Below are 19,581 nucleotides of genomic sequence, written 5' to 3'. Positions count from 1 at the left end.
TTCTATGTGTGTGCGTTGCTACTTAGTGATTTTGTTCAAAACTAAAATCCTACATAAATAATCTGACATCAGATTCTGCCTTTCTTTACATTTTCTCCAATTGGATATTTTTTTCCATATTCCAACTTTAATTCCTGCCTCTCATTCTGTGTAACTGTGGCTCTTTCCTGCAATGCTGGAGTTGAATCACAACAACCTTGAAAGCTGCAGGATGGCAAAGCGGAAAATGTTGTGTAGGGAGTGGGGGCTGGCGCAGGTAAAGGGCTCTCGAAAGCTTAACTAAGAGATAGCCCTCTGAGCCTGGGAGGAGGTCCGCAGACTGAAAGCTGGAACAGTGGAGAAGGAGGATGACTTGGCAATGGCTCCAGATGAGAGAGAGAAGAGCCCTTAGGAGTGGGGTCCCATGCTGGGTCATATGTGGAAAGGAGTGTGCCCTCTCACAACCGGTTTCCTGATGAGCCAGGTTGTGAGAGGGATGAGGACAGACATGTTGAGATGGACCTGAAGCTGCAGCTAGCCAAACTGGAATTGGATGCAGAAGAAAGAAAGGCTGAAAGAGCCTTGGGGGAGAAAAAGATGTTGTTGGCTAATGAAGTGAGCCTAAATGAGCTGGACATAATGATCAAGCAAGTATCCGAGTCCAGCAAAAATGGTGGCAGCGGAAGCACAGTGTCCATTGGAGTCAAAAGCGTCCACATACCCAAAAACCTGGTGCCTACTTCCAAGGCGGGGATGATATTGATAGGTGGTCTGCAGCCTATGATATAGCCATAATAATGCACAAGGTCACAGAGGAGTTTTGGGGGGTTAGTCTGATGACAGCTATTGGGAGGGATACCCTGTTGGCTTTAGAGATGACTGACTTGAAACTGTGAGTTTCCTCCAGTTTAGCTAAACCAGATGATGAGTGGCACCTTGTGTTTTAAGATGCTATACTTACTAAAAACTTTGAAATTCAATATCTCCAGTCCTACTGATGAATTTTTGTTGCTCTAGTATTGTTTTATTTATTAAAATGTACTCTGTTTTGCCAAATTGGTTTGAGATTTTTCTTGTGTTATATTTTCACTTTGTTACCGTTTCCGTGCTGCACATATACTTTACACATTGCCTCAAAGTTTAGCCTGACTGCGTTTGTGTGAAGCTCACAGACGGTTATGGTAATTTAGTTACTGTTGTGGTTCATCCTGACAAGAATTGTAGGTGTTGCCTGAGTGAGCCTTCCACGCCCCTCAACCAGTAACACAATTTCTTACAATGAACAGTCAACCTTGACTGGAGCGTATTCCCCAAGAACAGGTTAATGGAAGTCAGAAGGTTACGCTGGATAGTGCGATCACATCTTTGTGGGTGGTAGCGCTTTCCATGCAATTCATTATACGTCGAAGCATTGCTAGCGCAGGTGATTTAATTCAAAATTTATTAATGAGTGTTATGTATTTTGAATAATGAGTTTATGTAGAAAAATTTATAACGTTGAAAAATAATGCACACGTTTGAAAATGTGACCTCGAAGAATGGCCACCAGTGTTCATGAAATGTATTAATTGATGATTAATACTTATGAAATATTGAAAATGTACTAGACTAATGTAGTAATATGTCATATTAAGGGTTATGAAGTGTGCTCTAGCTTTATTAATTGTAGGCCTTAACTTAGCGAGTGACTTAGCCTAGTCTTTCCAGGCCTCATGCAGAAGCTGTATTTCTTAGCATATTGCTATTAAACTGTGAAATGTACATTGTTTTGTTAAAAGTGCTTAACAGAGGCTTTTCATGAGAACCGACTGAAAGGAGATGATGTTCCCACTAGTGTAACAATTTATGTATAATGTGTGTGAGATGTACTTTCTCAAGACGAGAACAATAAAGACACTGACTGGAGCTGAAGATGCAACAATATTGTTACTTGATTAGCCGGATGATGAGGACATCGTAAAGTGAACCAATCAACTTCATGTGAAGCATGAAATATTAGAATTCATAGATTTAGTGTAGAAATATTATTGGGTAAAGTATAAACGTACGATTAACTGACCACTAAGGAATTAGGGGATAATTTAGGTGACTTTGATATAACAGCGCGACAGAGGAGAATTATTCAGATTTTGAGACCTTTTGAGAGATTAGAGATACTTTAGGAGAGATTGGAGATTCATACCGACATTGGGCTTATACTCTCTGACTGAGAGCCTAATGCTTTGCTGATCAACTGATGACTTGAGGATAAAGACTGATTCTGCCTTGCTGACCCATACAGTGGATAGGTAGATTTGATGATACATGATTGTTATGTTTTTTTATGCCTTTTCTTTCTAAGTACCAACTGCGCTGTTTTGACAGATGCATAGTTAGATGTTTTTTTCCTAAATTTGTGTTCTAAATTGTTTTGCATGAAGCCCAACATGCTGATGTTAATCTGATGTTTAGTCAAGGGCACTCACAAACGACTAACAATTACAAGAACTAATGATTGATGAATTACCTTGCTGATTTCTATTTATGTTATAACTTTGTTGCAACTGACTCTATTACTGATTTGCACTGTTGCTCTAGAATGTGTTGCGGTTCAAGCTTTGATTAGATTGCGTTACTTCCGCCGCTTCAGACAACCAGTATTGGTTTTATATGGGTTTCATTTGATTTTGAGATTAATCTACATGACTTTAGTATTGTTAATATAAGGGAAATAAACTTACTAAAATTTTACTAAAGGTGTGGTTATTCATGGCTGAAAAGTCATGGTGTGTGACAGTTACTGACTCCATTGATTATTGATTTTATTGATTACTAATGATTGCTGATTATCGTGGATTGATTATTGATTCATGTACTGGAGCTATGGTGAGAACTTAATACGAGTCAAAAGGTTCATCAACCTATTCGCGTCCCCCTGTAAGTTTACTTATTAAGGTCTGATGCGCTAACAGCATCATGGTCTACGAGAAATCCCCTGGATGTAGTATTTAGATGTAGCAGGGCATACATATGGGAAGCAGTAACCTGGGTGTTTAGTATGCCTTCAGGCTGTAAGAATGGAAACCTCCTTGCAGAAGAAAATGCTCCTATTCCACCTTGTAACGTTGGGGAGTGTGACAAACTTGGGTATTTAAAGTGAGTGAAGTGAGTTGTAGGTGAAATGCTTATTATATGGAAAACCATTGGCATAATTTCATTTTTATAGATGAAATAATATGATTTATAATTTTTTGAAAATGTTGGAGAACGAATGCATAAATATTGAGTTGACGGGTTGGTTCGTTTCATAGGTTGTTTACCCATGTGTAAAACATGGGAATAAACCATCTTCGGTGGTAGTGCACAGGACCAAGGGGGCATTGTCAGTGCTGCCGGTCCCCAGGCTGTCACGAAAAGGTCATCGCGAGGGGGCGGGGCAGCTTCACGCGTCAGGGTCACGTGACGGCAGGCAAGATGGCTGCGCAGTGCTCCTGAAGCAGACTTGTCACTTCCTGATGGGGCCGAGCCTCTAGCAGGGGCAGTCGCAGACGGTGCCCGGGATCTGGGAGCAGGGGAACGGCGCGGCCCGGGAGCGGAGTGCTTGGAGCTGGTCTGCCATGCATCAGGGAGAGGACAGGACCAAAGGGATGTTTGTGTCACGGGCTCTGGAGAAGATCTTGTCCGATAAGGAGCTGAAGCGCTCCCAGCACAGCCAGCTGCGCAAAGCCTGCGAGGTGGCGCTAGGTGAGCTGGGGGTGGGAAAGGGAGAATGCACAGTGACCCGCTGCACCCTGCGGCTTGCAGCACATTGTAGAGGCGGAAGGGTAATTACCATCACTCGTACGTGGGGTGGAAGGGCTGGGCAGGCTCACCGGTTACCTACCTGGTGAGCCTTGGTGAATAAACGTACCTAGTGCAAAAGGTGTGCGTGCCACTGAATAGTTGAATACACCTGCGCCTATTGACCAGGGCAAGAGGGGTATGAGCAGGAGCGTTGACAACCCGCATCCGTGTCACAACAGGGAGGTGGTTGAGTCTCATAATTATCGTGCTGCCCTACGTAATAAAGCCTGGCAATGACAGAAGCGCGATCATAATGGTAGTTGCGTGCGTGGGACTTTTGAGGTCGTCATATATTTTCAGCAAGCTCGAGGAATTGTATTAAGTGATGACGGAGGTTGGCATTATTCCCCTACTCGAGCTAAATCAGGCACCGCCGCGGCCTTCCGCTGTGTGATAGGTGGAGTTTGGACAACCGTTCTTCCCGCACTCCCATAGTCTTTAGGTGAGTGAGCCTTTCTCACAGATGAGGGAAGCGCCGTTTACCTGCTGTCCTCGGGTTTGTGCATAGGTGGGTAACAGAGGCACTATATGGTCACTATTCTTTCACAGGGTTTGCCATTGGCAAACATGGGGGAAGGTACGAGGTAGTCTTACGTGTCAATCGCTGAAATGCCCTTAAGGGATCTACTGTCTGTTACACTCCTTCCATGGATTTAAGGTCAGCCAATCGGAGGGTTGCCTGCGTGCCCTGGATCGGAAAAGCCCGGTCGGTCTCTTATTCCGGCTCTTAGCTGCGAAGGTATGGAATTCCCTTCCATTGCTGCTGCGCCCGAGCCATGAACAAACGGGAGCATTGTGTGCAGGGCTCCCTGTTTTCCGTTTTTACTGATTTTTTTTTTTTACAGATAAATACAGGCAGAAAACTTTGTGTTTCTTGTCTGTAATTATTTTTAAAAAAGCAGAAAAATACTGATAATTTGGCTTCTTTTGACTGACTCTCCATGCTGAGTTTAATGACTTTCAGGCCAATAACTGTATATATTGGCAGCTTGGGGAATCACTTCACTCAGTGAGTTTTGTTGAAATTACTGCATATCTCAACATGTATTTGTGCTATTATTTAATGGATGTTCATTATTTTTATATTATTTGTAGCCGTATAATGTGGAAAAACCTGACAGACACCAAAGTATGAGTGCATCTTCATCCGTTAAATAAATGTGCAAATATGAATTACCATCTCATCTATTGACAAAATAAGTATGGATAAATACCAATAAGATAGACAAAAAGTAAATATGGATAATACAGGCTGGAATGTTAAAAACAAAAAAAATACCATAAAACCGTGAGCCATAATTATGTGTTGCCTTCTACCCTGTCAGTTGAAAGAGGCACATGGGAGTATGGTGACACACGACCATCTATTTCACATGCTTTAAAATAGTGGTATTTGTTTTAGAAACAAAGTAGAGTGTTTTTAGTTGATACAGTCAATAGTAGTTAAGCTGTGTTTGTGTCAGTTTGTACAATTAACATATAACCTAAAAGGAATACACAACCTGATATAGGTCTTATCTGTAACATGCTCACTGTCCCACGACAACCAAGCAACACCCAACTGAAGAGCCCCTATGAGGGCAAAAAATGGTCTTGGGTTGCTTGTGTTCCAGTTCGGGAAGGACCTAGCTTGGCCGATCGGGCTGGGAAGCCCCTAATGGAGAAGAGTCAAGACTGATTTCCCTGTGGCTGGGTCCAAACTGAGAAAGGCATGGTGTGCAAAAGAATGATTAATAGAATGCTACCCTGAGCAGTTGCCTGTGGTTAGACTTATTGCAAGCATTTCTCCCATCACCTTTTGTGTGTTATATGTCACACACTAAGTGAGCCAGGGTATGTACAGATGTGGGTCCCATGCTCAGTGCGCCACTGGAATCAAGTTACACCTACTGAAGAGCTTCAATCAATGTTAAACCAGTCTTTGTTTGTTTGTGTCTTGGTTCAGGAATGATTTAGCCCGGCAATTCAGGCTGGACTGTTCTTAATGGAGTAGGGTCAATACTGGCTTGCATATGGCTCAGTGCAATCTGGGGTGGCATGATGTGCAAAGGAACAGTGGGTTGAAATGCTACCCCAAGCAATTGCCAGTATTTAGACCTATTGCAGACATTCCTCCCAGGGTCTGACAGGAGTGTACCATGGCCTGCAGTATTTGCTTTCAGTGAGGTCTGTCATTGTTTATGTGATCTAGTGCCAGCAGTAGCTTATCCAAGCCTGCTGCTGTAGCATGGCCTTTTATCCTTCTAAGTTGTCTAGTTAGAGCTGCGTTTTATTCATATGCCCATTTTAAAAGTTAATTCGCCAGGTAGTCCATTGCACCATTGTCTTCTTCCAAGATATTGCTATTTGTCTCTTTGCAAGGGTCAGCACCGGGTCTTCAAATCTATGTTGCATTTTTTGTTTTTTCAACTTTGTCATTAACCCCAGCGGGGTTTTGGGCTGTGTGTGTTGGGTGTACCCAAGATTTCTGAGACCATATTTGTCACCACTTTCTATAAGTTGTAGAGTGGCATGCATGCCTAGAACATTTTCGGAATGTCTTTGTCCTCACCAACACAACTCTGGCAAGGGTTTGCCTTCATCGGGAATATCTTGTGTAGTCAGTCATCTAGGCATAGGCATGCCCTTTGTAGGATGTTAAATTGAATTAGTCGAAACCTTGTGTGTCTCGAAACCTTTACAGGGCATATCAGGTCATTGGTCTTCCATGTCTCTGTCAGTTATTTGCCGTGGACTTCATCTCATTTCCTTTTGATTGTTGCTTAATCATGTTTTGTGTGAGGATTGTGTGGAGTCATATGACTCAAGTTCTATGCCGGTGCATCCCCATGTTTACCTGACTATCCACGTATTAGAACTGTGTGCAGGGCCACCGAATTATGTGATTTTTTTGCAGCTGCAGTATTTTTCACAAAATTATGGGTTTGCTGAATTTGCCACATAATCCATCCTCTGCTGCATAATCTGCAGATTTTAACCACAAAAATGAGTAGCTCAAACATATCAAATGTTAACAGCAACACATGTTGCCGTGCAATGAAAAGGTTGACTGGTCACCATTCTGTTGCTTATTGCTATACTTAGGTGTTAAATTAGTAGAAATGATGTGAAACCTTTGCCCTAACCGTGTTAACCTGTATACAAAAATGACAAAATAAGGATGTCATACAATGTATTACCCTGCATAGTTTGCCTTTTCTTGCCACATAGTTTAGGCAACCCCACTGCATAATTTCAGTGGCCCTGACGATTCGTCATGGGATAGGTGCAGTTGCTCAAATATTGAACGCAAGTAGTGTCCCATCTACAAACAAGCTGCTCACTTTAGGGATGCCGTTTCCCCATATTAGCAGTTTTTTAATGCACTTCAGATTTGCAGTGAAACCACGGTGTGAGCTCTGGGAAGTTAGTCTCGGCCGTTTTGGAGTTTGGTCGCTTCCAGCAGAACTACGTTGATTCCAGTAAACCTATATGTAGCTTCAGTGTGTGTCTAGTGATATATTGGCCAGCCACACATGGTGCAAGGGTCCTCAAATGTATTTAAGTCTCTCCACATTTGGCTATGGCAACCACTAAGTTATCCATTGCAGGGGCTGCTAAGTAACAACTTTGTAATTTGGAGCACCCAAGCCTTTGCTCAAGACAGGTAGCTGCAGTGTTTACAGCGCGTCTTTGTGTCTGCCCGTGCCCTATATCAATTTGATTAGTAGCTTTTTCAATTGTTTGAAAACCCCTCGGGGAGATGTATCTGTATTGTTGTACAGTAATTTAAGAAATGTAGTAGTGTGAGTATTTTGGAGAGAGTTAATCTGCTGATGATAAATAATTCATGTTTCTTCTAGACCTGGATATAAGTATGATTTTCGTCATTTTTACAATGATGTCTAATACAGTTGCTTCTTAAAGTCACAACCATTTGAGATATGAACTTCTATAGTTCACTTGCTGTTAATATGGGGTGAGTGTGTATTTGCCATTGTTTTAATTTATTCAACAGTAGCCTGCAGGAATAAACTTGCATACTGATAGGGTTGGTAGGTGTAACCAACCTTATTGCTCACCTCTGGTGGCCTTAAAGTGTCCCTTTTTAGGGGCGAGCGCACAAGCGATCCGTCCCTGTTGTAATCTGTCTATAGGCTTTTAACCACGCCCATGTCATGCCTGTTGCTTTTATTGGTTCATGAGCTTGCCTTTTAAAATCCAATTAATTTCAGTAGTGAAAGGCATGCATACGTCATGTCTTTTTCGACTGTTTAGCCCTCTTCAAGCGCACCGCCCAACTACCGAAAACATACGAAGCTCCTTTTTTTTACAGTCTGGTTTCTGCACTACTTCATCTTTTTATTTTCCACGCAGCGCGATCGCGTTGGGTTTTACATAGCACGATCGTGCTCAGTTTTTTGGGTTTTCAATTTCAGCACGATCGCGCTGGGTTTTACATGGCGCAATCGCGCTCCTTTTTTTTTTTTTTTTTTTTTTTTCCCCTCCCTTTCAATCAAAGTGGCAAGAACAGTCCGGTTAGGAGTTTGCAACACTTATAAGTCTAACTCGAGCAAATGCGAGACCCGCTGAATTGCAAATGCTTGTTTATCTTTGGTTTCCAGGCATATCCATGTACGTCCTAGGAGGATACTCTTCATTACTAACCTCAGGTTTGACGAGTGCTCAAAGTTGTAGTGGGATCCCTAATCACTCACCTGCTGTTTTGAGGGTGGCTTTGGTAATCACAAGATTGTGGGGCATTTCCTCCTTATTTCATTTGCTTGTTGAGATATAAAAGGATTATTGTATGTTAATTATAATTTTTACACAGTTTCTCCCTTGGGCCGTGGTCTGAAACACCTCTTTGCAGTCAACAAAAACCAACAATACTGAGATATCAGGATCTAATATATGAACCAGTGGAGGAACACAGAGCAGAAAAACGTTTTTAGAAATGGGGTCTTTGGTTGACAGTCAGGTTACCCTCTGTTCAAGCAAGGACCCTCACTCTAGTCCGGGTAAAAGAGAATCCTCCTCAACTAACCCCTGCTTACCCTCTTGGTAGCTTGGCACGAGCAGTAGGCTTAACTTCAGAGTGCTAGGTGTAAAGTATTTGTACCAACACACACAGTAACTTAATGAAAACACTACAAAATGACACAACACCAGTTTAGAAAAATAGAAAATATTTATCTAAACAAAACCAGACCAAAACGACAAAAATCCACCATACACAATTCAAGTTATCAATTAAAAAGCAAAAAGAGTCTTCATGTAGTTTTAAACACACACTAACACTGTGAGCATGAAAATGTACCTTGGGTGTGTCACAAACAACCCTGCACGGGCGAGTGTGCGTCAAAAAGGGCTTGCGAAGCGTCCATTTCACTCACGAGTGAGACCTTGCTTCGTTTCTCCTTCCGTCGGGTCGGGGCACGTAGTTTCTTCTCTCCACAGGAGAGCGATGCATCGATCAGGTCAGCACTCTCGGGTCTGGGCAGATCTTGTGTTGTTTTTGCACGCCCAGCGGTGTTTGCGTCGGAAATCCAGCCGCACGATGATCCGAAAACCACGCAGCGCGTGTTGCGATCTCCATAGCCTCCGTCAGCGATGCTGCGCGTCGTTTCTCCAGCTCTGCAGTGGAAGGTCTGAGACATGATTACAGAGCTACTTATGTGGGTGGCACAACTAGTGCTGCAGGCCCACTAGTAGCATTTGATTTACAGGCCCTGGGCACCTCTAGTGCACTATACTAGGGACTTATTAATAAATCAAATATGCCAATCATGGATAAGCCAATTACATACACATTTTGTAAAGAAGCACTTGCACTTAAGCACTGGTTAGCAGTGGTAAAGTGCCCAGAGTAACAAAAACAGTAAAAATCAGAGTCCAGCACACATCAACAACCTGGGAAACAGAGGCAAAAAGTTAAGGGAGACCACGCCAAGGATGAAAAGTCTAACAAACGTCAAGGTGTTGTTATATGTATTGGGAGACAAAACTAGGAGTCTGAGGCATTAGACATGTACTTGGAAAGGAGATGGGAAGTTTCTACAGCTTTATGTAGGACATGCGTATTCGAGTCTTTTTTTTTTTTTAAAGGGAACAATGCTTTCTTGACGCCTCAAGTCCACATGGTGAAAGTTCCACCTTGCAGAAGCAGCCTCAGAAAATGATTTCCTTGAAGTAGTAGCTGGCTTAAGTATTTTTTAATCACTTTTAGCTCTGAGGTTGTTTTCACCACCGATTTATATTTTAGAGTGGGGTGGGGGTAGAGTTCTAGGTACGCGCAGATAGAATTTCTGGAACTACAAGTAGCCATTGAGAATAGATGAACAACTATCATGAGTACTATTCCTGATAAGTCAACTGAAAATGGTTGGATGCCAGTAACATGTTAATGGTTTGCGACTGCAGGTGCGATGGAAAAGCAGTGATGTATGCCATGATGAGTAGGTGAGCTCCTTTGATGCCCTCTCATTTTCGCAATTTGAAGTGAGTTGTAGAAGACCCTTTTGTAACTTCTAACTTATAAAGTACCTTGTAAACATTCTGACTTGTACTTTTCCAGTTGGACAATCACTTCTGCCATAATTTCCATATATTTACAATGTATTTGAGTGTTCTTCTCACGTGCCATACATCCTGTTTCCGTTCTTCATTTGGAGAAAAAGAAGTGCCAAGGCCCTTGTCAGAAAGCCATGGCAGCTTGCACTACTGATTGCCCTTACCAACGCTGCTTATGACAGTACCAACCCAGCTGCTAACCATCACACAAGTGTAACAATTCAGACTATTCTGGTCCACCCAAAGCTATACGAATGGCTTGGCCTGCAGGTATTTGCCATTTTAAGTGCATATTAAATTATTAAGCAACTGATGTGCTCTTTCAGAATAAGACAAACCGCGCGGACCGTCATAAGTGCTGGTTTTGACAATTAAGTGTCAGCACCAGAGACCACCGGCTCAAATTAAAGACTGTCCGTCCTGTGTGCTTTCATGTATGTCAAAGTTTAATTATGCAGCGGTTTGTCAACCTGCCGTTGTTTGCTTTTTAACATATAAACATTTAGAAGTGGGAAAAGGTTATGCAACTTTTCGCCCTTTAGGTCCCCACGCCTTTCTCCAGCAGCCACAGTTGTATCAAAGGCCTATTTCCATATGAATCCTAGGGTGACCAGACGTCCCGGTTTTCCCCGGACAGTCCCGGTTTTCAGAGGAGTGTCCCAGTGTCCCGAAGCTTTTGTTCTTTTTAAGTACATGTCCCGATTTTTTGGGCAAAGATTAGCTCAACCTGCCAACGCTTTTGTTCATCTTAAATAAATAAACAAATGTCCCGGTTTTTGGGACAGAGGTCAGGTCAACCTGCGAATCAGAAGTGAAAGGTATGCACCTCTAAAGTTTTAAATCATTCTGCTGTCTGCTCCTATGCGTGTGTACATACTCCCTCTCTCTCTATATATATATTAATTAATAATACACTCATTTACAGGACAGGCTTTAGTCCTACTTTTATATTTTTATATCTAACCTGTCCCGTTTTTTTATTTTCGAAATCTGGTCATCCTAATCCTGCAATTTTAGAAACCTAATTGTCGCATCAAAATGATTTAGATGTGTTGTTGGCCAGCATTGCAGCGGGAAGGCAGTTGTGCAATGCCATGTGATAAAAGAACATGCAACGGTGCTCCTTGGATTTCGGCTGTAATTATTTCCGATTCCTTCAACTTTAGGAGAAGTATATCAGTATATGTGTCGTCACCAAGGAAAAGGCTCTCCCATCATCATCGTCGTGTGCAGTGACGGGTGTGACCCACGACAGATTGTTCCCGTGTTCTTTCGCAGTTATTTCTTCCGGACAGGTGTACATCGAGACTACTAAAAGTGACAGTAAACATTCAGCTACATAGAGTTGTCGATAAGGCTTCTGCCAGCAGGGCTATTTCGATCCACGATTTGTTTGAGTTTGAGAAAAACTTGCTCAGCAGCCCTGAAGACAACACAAGTTTAGTTTGTTTTGCCGAGCATGTGTTTTACCCCACCCTTGTGCTCAAAGACTTGAAACAAGCTTTTCCTCATTACCGAACTGTGCCCGAATTCTATTCAATCTACCTTAAAACATGCACCTGAGACGGCTATTTGCATCTCAAATGTTTTTTTCCCTAAAGGATTGAAAATCAAGTCTGTCGGGTTAAGCGGGTTTAACTACATGCGCTTGCCAAATGTTAACCCGGACTTGAAGCTTTAGCGGTTGCGATCCAGGCCTGCAGCTCGATTAGTTTGTGGCAGATAGAGCTCCGAGTGGTTTGTCATCTGTAAGTGTCTCATTGTACTAGGACTTCGGCTCTAAATTTTAGAGAACAACTGCATGACTACTGGAAGTAGGGGAGCCGGCATAAACAAACTCTTTAATTTGACGCTCACCACAATATAAAAAAAAAACAGACGCATATAAAAAAAAAGTTTAAATGAACATTAAAACCTGTTAATTTACAAACAAAAAAATACAAAATCTAAATTTTATATTTAATGGGATGCTTGGAGCTTTTCGAACGATTGTTTACATTTCTAAAATACATAGCAATAAACTAGGCTTTAACTTATCGTTTCATTTTTTTTGCTCCTAATCTACAGTCAGTTTTTTTTTTTGTCGGAACGTACTTGTGCTTCCTAGCATCTATTTTTATTTTAATTTTACGGAGAAAGCAACAAGAGGAACATCTACAAGGCAATACATTTTATAACTTAACATGTATAAGGACTCTAGCCCAACATCACAGGGGCAGTGGAGTCTTGCACACAACACTGTCTGAAGTTTACATAGGTATTTTGCTTCCATGGAGGCCATCAATCGGCCTACTAAATTCTGCTTACTCTACTTGTTCAGCCCTAAACAGACTAAGGACACCAACCTAATTTTTGCCTACAATTTCAAATTCCTTCCCATTTGCAAGGAGTTTGAACCTTTGTAATTTTCTATTTCGCTTTTTTTATGTACATATATTTCATTATCCTACTAATACTGTTTAACCTTCTAACCAGTCTTGCACTCTGAGTAGGCGTTGTGGCTCCGAGGAGTCCCCAGACCACAGGTTGAAAACCTCTAGAGGATAAGTCATGGTGTGTGAACGGTAAAACGGAGTTATTGGAAGCAAAGATATGCAAGAACATTGCTTAACTAGATGTTTTCCTTTGTGGTGTCTTTCTCTTCAGTATTATTACTTAGTCGTGTTTTCAAAGCGATATTTAAGTGTGCTTATTATCACTGTACATTATAAACTGTTTTTCTAGTTTCAGTTCTTAATATGAATACCAGTAGTTATACGATCTGACTTTCAGATTGTTGTCTTTTGATTTTAATGGAATTTTTAGAATAGCATAACAGATTTTACTCCTAAACTATACATGCAGGTAAACATTCCCAAAGGATAGTCGATGTTATACTGTTTTTGAAAATGTTGAACTACATAATTTTGACTGTAGGCTTTAAATACTTTGAACAACTATTGTTCAAGGTCTTTTATAGCTGTGTTTCTCCTTGATAGTAAGAGGGTGCAGGGTGCACAGTACTACAATATTATTTTGGGTATCGGATATTTTTATGGCATCATTTGAGAGCAATTGTGGGTTAAAGGAAAAGGTTTCAATAAAAATGCTTGTCTTCCAGCTTCAAGGCAGAGAATCCCAGAGCCTCTAGAAGCTACTTTATGGTATTGTGATTAAGCCAGAATTTTATCTGCTATTTCTGTAATTTGATATCACTTTTGCCACTTAATTGGGTTCTGGTTTGCTGACAGCATTTTTCCAGCGTACATGCAGAGTGGTGTACCGTTTAGCTTTTTCCTCTTCATGGTTCATGAGAGCATCTGTAGGAGGGATCATGTGGCAAAATATCAATACTGTTGAGGCAGAAAACCTCAGTGTTGATCAAATCAAGCAACTGGGTGATTAAAGAAATACAACTTTAGAGATTTAGGGCCTGCTTACCAGTTCATTTTTTTGTAAGTACTTTTCATTACATTTAACTCTATATTTCGTTTGTCTACTGTATACTCAGTTGTGATGCATCTTGCTTACCATCGTTTTTCCTTTGATATTAAATTGAACATTTGAACTACAATACAGTAACTTTCTTAGAAACATTCCATGCATCTCTTTCCCTGTTTTCCAGGAAACACAATCTTACATTTCCTTTTTCCCTGCTAAGTCTCTGCTTTGTTCTATCCTTACTGTGTATCTTTCACACTGGTATTTGTAGAACTGTGAATCAAAGAGGCATGAGGTCCTTAAACTGGCTGGGCATATAATTTCTATACCGTCTTGTAGCATGAAATCTGACAGGGTCTTAGACACCGCCTGAAAGTTATCCTGGTCCTTCACTGAGTCAAGTTTCTTTCCATTGGAATTTTGTCCCTTACTTTGATTAATCAGTTACAGATTATGGGCACTGATGCGTGTTTCCACAACCGAGCTATCCCCATCTGGGTACACAAAAACAATTGAAATATCTTCTTATCATCATCTCCCCGACTCTGATCTCAGGGCCCTGGATTATCAGTGCTGGGTAATCTGGTATAAGGAAGCCCAATATGGTCTATATGTCTGCAAGCACATCATTTTAATAGACCTTCAATTTAGGGAAGTCCTACAATATGCGCATGAGTTCTTCCACCATGCCGCTACCACTCCAGCACGCATTTGAGCTTCCAGGGAACGTTTGATGTATCCTCTCCGCTCTCATGTACCATCCCGTCACCACCTTATTCACAGTCTTGATGTGTGCCACTGATTTTTTTTCTTTTTCTTTCTGTTTCAGCACATCCATCAAAACAGTTCCAGGTCCCATGCCTTGTAACTCATTTCCTTCCTCAGCATTGACTCCTAGTGTTTCTTATAACCCTACTGCCACTGATTGTTGGAGGCTGTTACTGTTTTGTACAAGCTGGACAAGGAGTTCTTTGAACCTCTTATTCTCACTCTATCACTTGTCGCTGCTGCTTTATTTGGAAGATAAAGTGCCTCTCTATGTTTCTGAGCTGTGCTGCCGTGTAGTATTCTTTCACCACTCACCTGTGCCTGTGTGCTATAGCCATCCATTTGCCAATCTGGCGTGCTTTCCTTATCACAGAAAAGCAATCGCTGCTTTCTGCAGTGTCTGTACTATGATGCCCCCTGTTTTAATCAGAATTATTTGGAACAAATATAATAGCTTGGAGTTACAGACCTTTTGATAGCCGCTATCCTACCCATCCCTTCTATGTAAAGCTGCCTCTGCCTGCACAGGTCTGTGCCATTTGCATCGGTCATGGGTGCTATATTGACCTCGTGCAGCTCCCCTTTATGGGACACCAAATATAATTCCAAATGTTATAGTTTCTTCTCCCTCTTTAGTGCTGTTGCATGAGTTACTGATTTTTTTATGAGTTTGTTTCTCTAAACACCTGCAGTAAATTGAATACGTTTTGGAAGTCTTCTGTCAGTTTAGTCAGATGTATCAGGACATTGTGGTCAAATACGATATATTATTAATGCTACCTCTAAATACTATGCCCCGTGTTTCTGTCACTTGTCTCAGTGCCGTCATCAGAGTTTCGATAACTAAAGTGAATAGTTTTGACATCCAACACCCCTGCTTTGTGCAGTATAGATGCAAAACATGTCTAACTATTGTGCCTCTGTGTCCCCTATGGAAGACCATTGCCATACCAGTCCCTATCTCATCCATTCTGAACCTTCTCATCAACTTCTTTAAAGATGTCCTACTTACCCTGTCAAAATCTTTCTCGGCATCTAGCACCAGTTCTGCCAGGGGTATTCTCTTTTTGTTAGCTTCTTTAACAAGATAGTACCTTAAATTACCTTTGTATCACATCTAACTTTTTTTCACTTCATCATCTGTATTCTGCCAAATGTCTTCTATGTGCCCTCGACCCTAGTCCCTCCCTCCCATTCCTATAACAACTCACTCTTCTAAACTCCCCAAGCCTAAACAATCCTGCCACGAAACATTAACACGTACACATTAAATAGAGACTCTGCTGAGGGTATAACTAGTGCACAATTTTTATATATCTCCAGTGGCCCGCTTGTCTATAGAATCATATCAGGGTTCTTATCCTTTGGTTATTCATTCCAGGCCTGTTGAAGCTTTGTGAAGGTCGTATGGTGAGTTCAGCTTGTGTTGCAAGTCTCATTCTTGGTGCTCCTTGTGTTCTGCCTTCTTTCTTCTCTTTGTAATTTGTAACATTGGCAAGCCTTTCTTTTACTTCGCTTCAAATTCCTTTCTCCAGCAGCTCCTTTCTTCGCTAAAGAGATGTTCATTTGTGGCTATGAGGTTAGTTTTTGTTACTGTCTCTTGACAGTTGATCAATCCTTTGCTTTTTGGACCCACTGGACTCTCTCTACTGTTTATGTTGTGTTATGTTTAATTTGTTGGACACACTTGTGCTCATGACGGTATCCAGGCGCTTGAGCAGGTGTGTAGGTCGAGCTGGATTTGTTTTGAGCAGTCTTGAAGAGACCTGCGAGTAAATGGAAGAGCAAGACTTCAGCTTTTGGCAGACATCGAGTAGTGAGGAAGAGGTCATGATGTTTTGGGAGAGGTCATTCAGGTCGAGGTAGCAGTGGCGGAGCAAGAGTGAACTCTCACTCTGCCTTCTATGAATCCTCGGAATTTTTCACCCTGTTTGCGGTCTAATTCTTTGGTAAACAAACATTTGACATATACCTTTTATGTATGTGGCTTCTTTGTCTTCGTTACCATTGCAAATCCTAACATTGTCTACTTTAAAGCGATTCACTAGATCTTTGCACTTCAATTTTAAGGTCTCTGTCTGGTCATCCACCTCCACTGGTTTGTTTTTGGCTTTACGCCATAAAGATACTATTGCCTTCAACCTCTCATCCAAATCCACTACTCTCTCGACCTACATGATTAAAGTCCTGCCACAATAAGGTCACCAATTCTGTGACATTTTTTCCTCACTTCTGTTAGCTCCCCATTCAGATACTTCTTCCATTCTTTTTTGAGTTCTTGTAACAGGGAACAAACTATTTTTTAGTGAAGCTTTGCCCTTCTTTCGTTGTCGCCATAGTGCTTTTTCTTGGGGCCTACAACCCAAGATGGGGGGGATTGACTCTCTTGCACTGAGTGTGTCCAATACGCTTTTAGATCTCATTGCACCTTACCTTGTTTTATTTTCATTCAGCTCTGTTGTCCACTGTGTACATTTAGTTTGTCGTAAGTTCTTGCATCTGTCAGTGGTTTGAGAGCAGGCCCGTCTCGTAGTCCCATTTAGTTGATCCTGGTCTCAGACGGCCCATCCTTCTCGACTGCTAACCTCACAACTTTTTACACTGTCACCACACATTAGTGCCTGCCACATGATGGGGTCTCAGTCCTTTCTGTCGTTTTTGCTCACCTTGGTAGCTCCATGGCTTTAGAGTTCTACCGGGCTGCGATGGCTATCATTGCCTCTCAATTCCACACGCATCATGAGTTTAGTTTTTAATCACATTTTTTTAACATTCTTACTCCTGGTTATTTACTAGATGTTTTAGATATCTCCCATTATGAGTTTCTGGAGAATGAGGGATAGGAAAGCAATGTGATATATATTACAACAAAATCTGCATGTTTTCCGTATTTACCTGCCATTTCACCTGTTACTTCCCGGCAGGAATATGACAGGGTAAGGTAAATAACACAGATTGTAATTATGATCCACAGACAACCAGGAGTTTGATCAGCAGTATGAATTAAGCCTCACTACAACGAGACCCTAAGAACTGAAAAATGTAATTTTATTTTGATACACCTCTTTTATTTCATGTTCTAGCATTAGTTATATTTAAAATGAGTCCTAGTCGGGTTGATTCAAAGCCCTCAAATACACGTTGAATTAGGAGTCTGTGTAAATTGGTATTTATGTACTTTTTGCCTCAGTGAGGTTATTGCTTTACTTCGAAGGGCTTGCATTATTCTTACAGTCTATACTTTCAAAGGCATGTCATCTTTGATAAACCTCACCCCAGAAACCTACTATAAATACCCTGTTAGATACATGGGCCACTATGGCAGGTCACCTGCAGCATTCACTGTGATCAGCATTGTGCCTCTTACATGGTTCCCTGAAAAAATGCTTCTTCTGTATGGGGCATGCGTGTTACTGTTTGAGATACACATAACAAGTCCTATTTAATCTGGTTATTCCCATTCTCACAACATTTATGCATCAGTGACTTGACAGGGTCATGCTGTCCTCAGAGAGGAGATCGACTGTTGTGTGGCTCGTTAGATTTTTTTTATTTTTAGTAAACTGTTCATTTTCTGCACCATACACTTAAACTTCAGGTCTCTTTTAATGGAGAGATGAATTATCTTGTGTGTAAATGTGTGTTAGACCCATGTTAGAGCAACCACTTTCTGTTCTCAAACACTTTTCATTATTCGGGCCAAGTTCACTAGTGAGAGAGAAGACAGCATTGCTCTGTTTCATTGGAAGGAAGAAACGTCGAAGACTGCTCCTGAGTGGAAGGAAAGGCTTGAGACCCACCCTTGGGAAGGATAGAAGACCAGAGCGTCGGCTTGCAGCGAGGCCCAGGGGAAGCAGAGGCAGAGCGGGGCCAGCTTGGGAGCAGGAGCTGTGTGCTGTGAGCCAGCGTGTGAGATGCAGAGATCTTGAGACAAATGGGAGGAGGAGGTGCGGGTGTGCCCACAACTGGGAGTTTTTAGGTGGGATCGGTGAATCAGCGAGGTTCCGTTCGACCAGTCCAGCCTACTCTGCACTATGTTCAGGTGAGAGGCGGGAGAAGAGTGGCGGGTGCTCTGAATACTATGCCCACTTCTCACACTCTACGCCCCTGCAGGCACCTGGGCACAGCTATCCTGTTGAGGGCTGCTTGGTCCAAGGTTGCTTGTGATCTCCGCCATCAGCCTCTATTGGCCTCCCTCCTCACTGGGTGCTGCTTCCTCATGCATCACCCCCCCCCCCCCCCCAACCATAGTCAGATGCCGGTCATCTATCAGGAGGGGGGGGCAAGTGCGGCAGCTTTAATAAGCTGCTGTGAGTGTGTGCCCTGACACCCTGTGGAAGCGGCTTAGGTAGCTCTGAGTGCTGCTTGTTTTGTAGGGAGTCCGGTTGAGCCCTACTTGCCTTCTGCCCAAAACAAGGTTCCTACTGTGAGCGACTCCTGGTCACAACAGCCAGAGGGAAACCAAAGGAAGCCAGGAAAAGTTATAGCCAAAGAGCTAATATTAAAGCCAGTCAAGGCTGAGCTCTTGAGTCAAATCTAAACTTAAACCTAAAGCCAAGCCAAGCCAAACTAAACCCCCCCCCCCCTGGTGTTTTGACTACATCTTCCTGATAATTCTACATCTCAGACCAGCATCTTGCAGCATCTTCCAATTTTAATTGTATGCCCTTACTGGTCCCCAGATAGACTTTAAACTGACTTCAAGGCAGTATGACACAGCGATACAGCAACGGGGACCAGGGGACTGAAGCAACAAGGTGCTGTTGGCTCAACTGTATTGGCAACGGCTTTGGCATCTGCACTGGCATCTGATGCAGGAGCCTGACATAGGTTCCTACAAAGGCCCTGCTTCACCCCCTGCACACAGCTATGACTTTTGGCTCCGGTGGGGAGAGGTGGGAACCGCAGAAGGTGGGGAGCTCTGACAGGACTTGGGAAAAGTGACCGAACAAGTCCCCACAAGAAGGTTCAGTTACACTTTTGCCGCTGATGCCTTTGCCATATCCCTGCTAATTGCAGACGTAATTTCCATAACTCCTG

The 19,581-nt window shown here is 42.2% G+C and overlaps 1 protein-coding gene across 1 annotated transcript in view; it reads left to right on the top strand.

Moving 5' to 3' along the window:
- The first annotated feature begins 3,396 nt into the window (after positions 1–3,396).
- ARFGEF2 (ARF guanine nucleotide exchange factor 2) overlaps positions 3,397–19,581 on the top strand; it is a 557,551-nt gene continuing 541,366 nt past the window's right edge. Inside the window, exon 1 of the mRNA XM_069243445.1 lies at positions 3,397–3,702. Within this exon, the coding sequence (XP_069099546.1) occupies positions 3,576–3,702 (127 nt within the window). The 5' untranslated portion in view covers positions 3,397–3,575. The remainder of the gene's footprint in view (positions 3,703–19,581) is intronic.

This window comes from Pleurodeles waltl, chromosome 7 (assembly GCF_031143425.1).
Source record: "Pleurodeles waltl isolate 20211129_DDA chromosome 7, aPleWal1.hap1.20221129, whole genome shotgun sequence".
Lineage (NCBI taxonomy): Eukaryota > Metazoa > Chordata > Amphibia > Caudata > Salamandridae > Pleurodeles > Pleurodeles waltl.
Note: the sequence above shows the minus strand (reverse complement) of the source record. Positions and strands in the feature narration are given on the sequence as shown.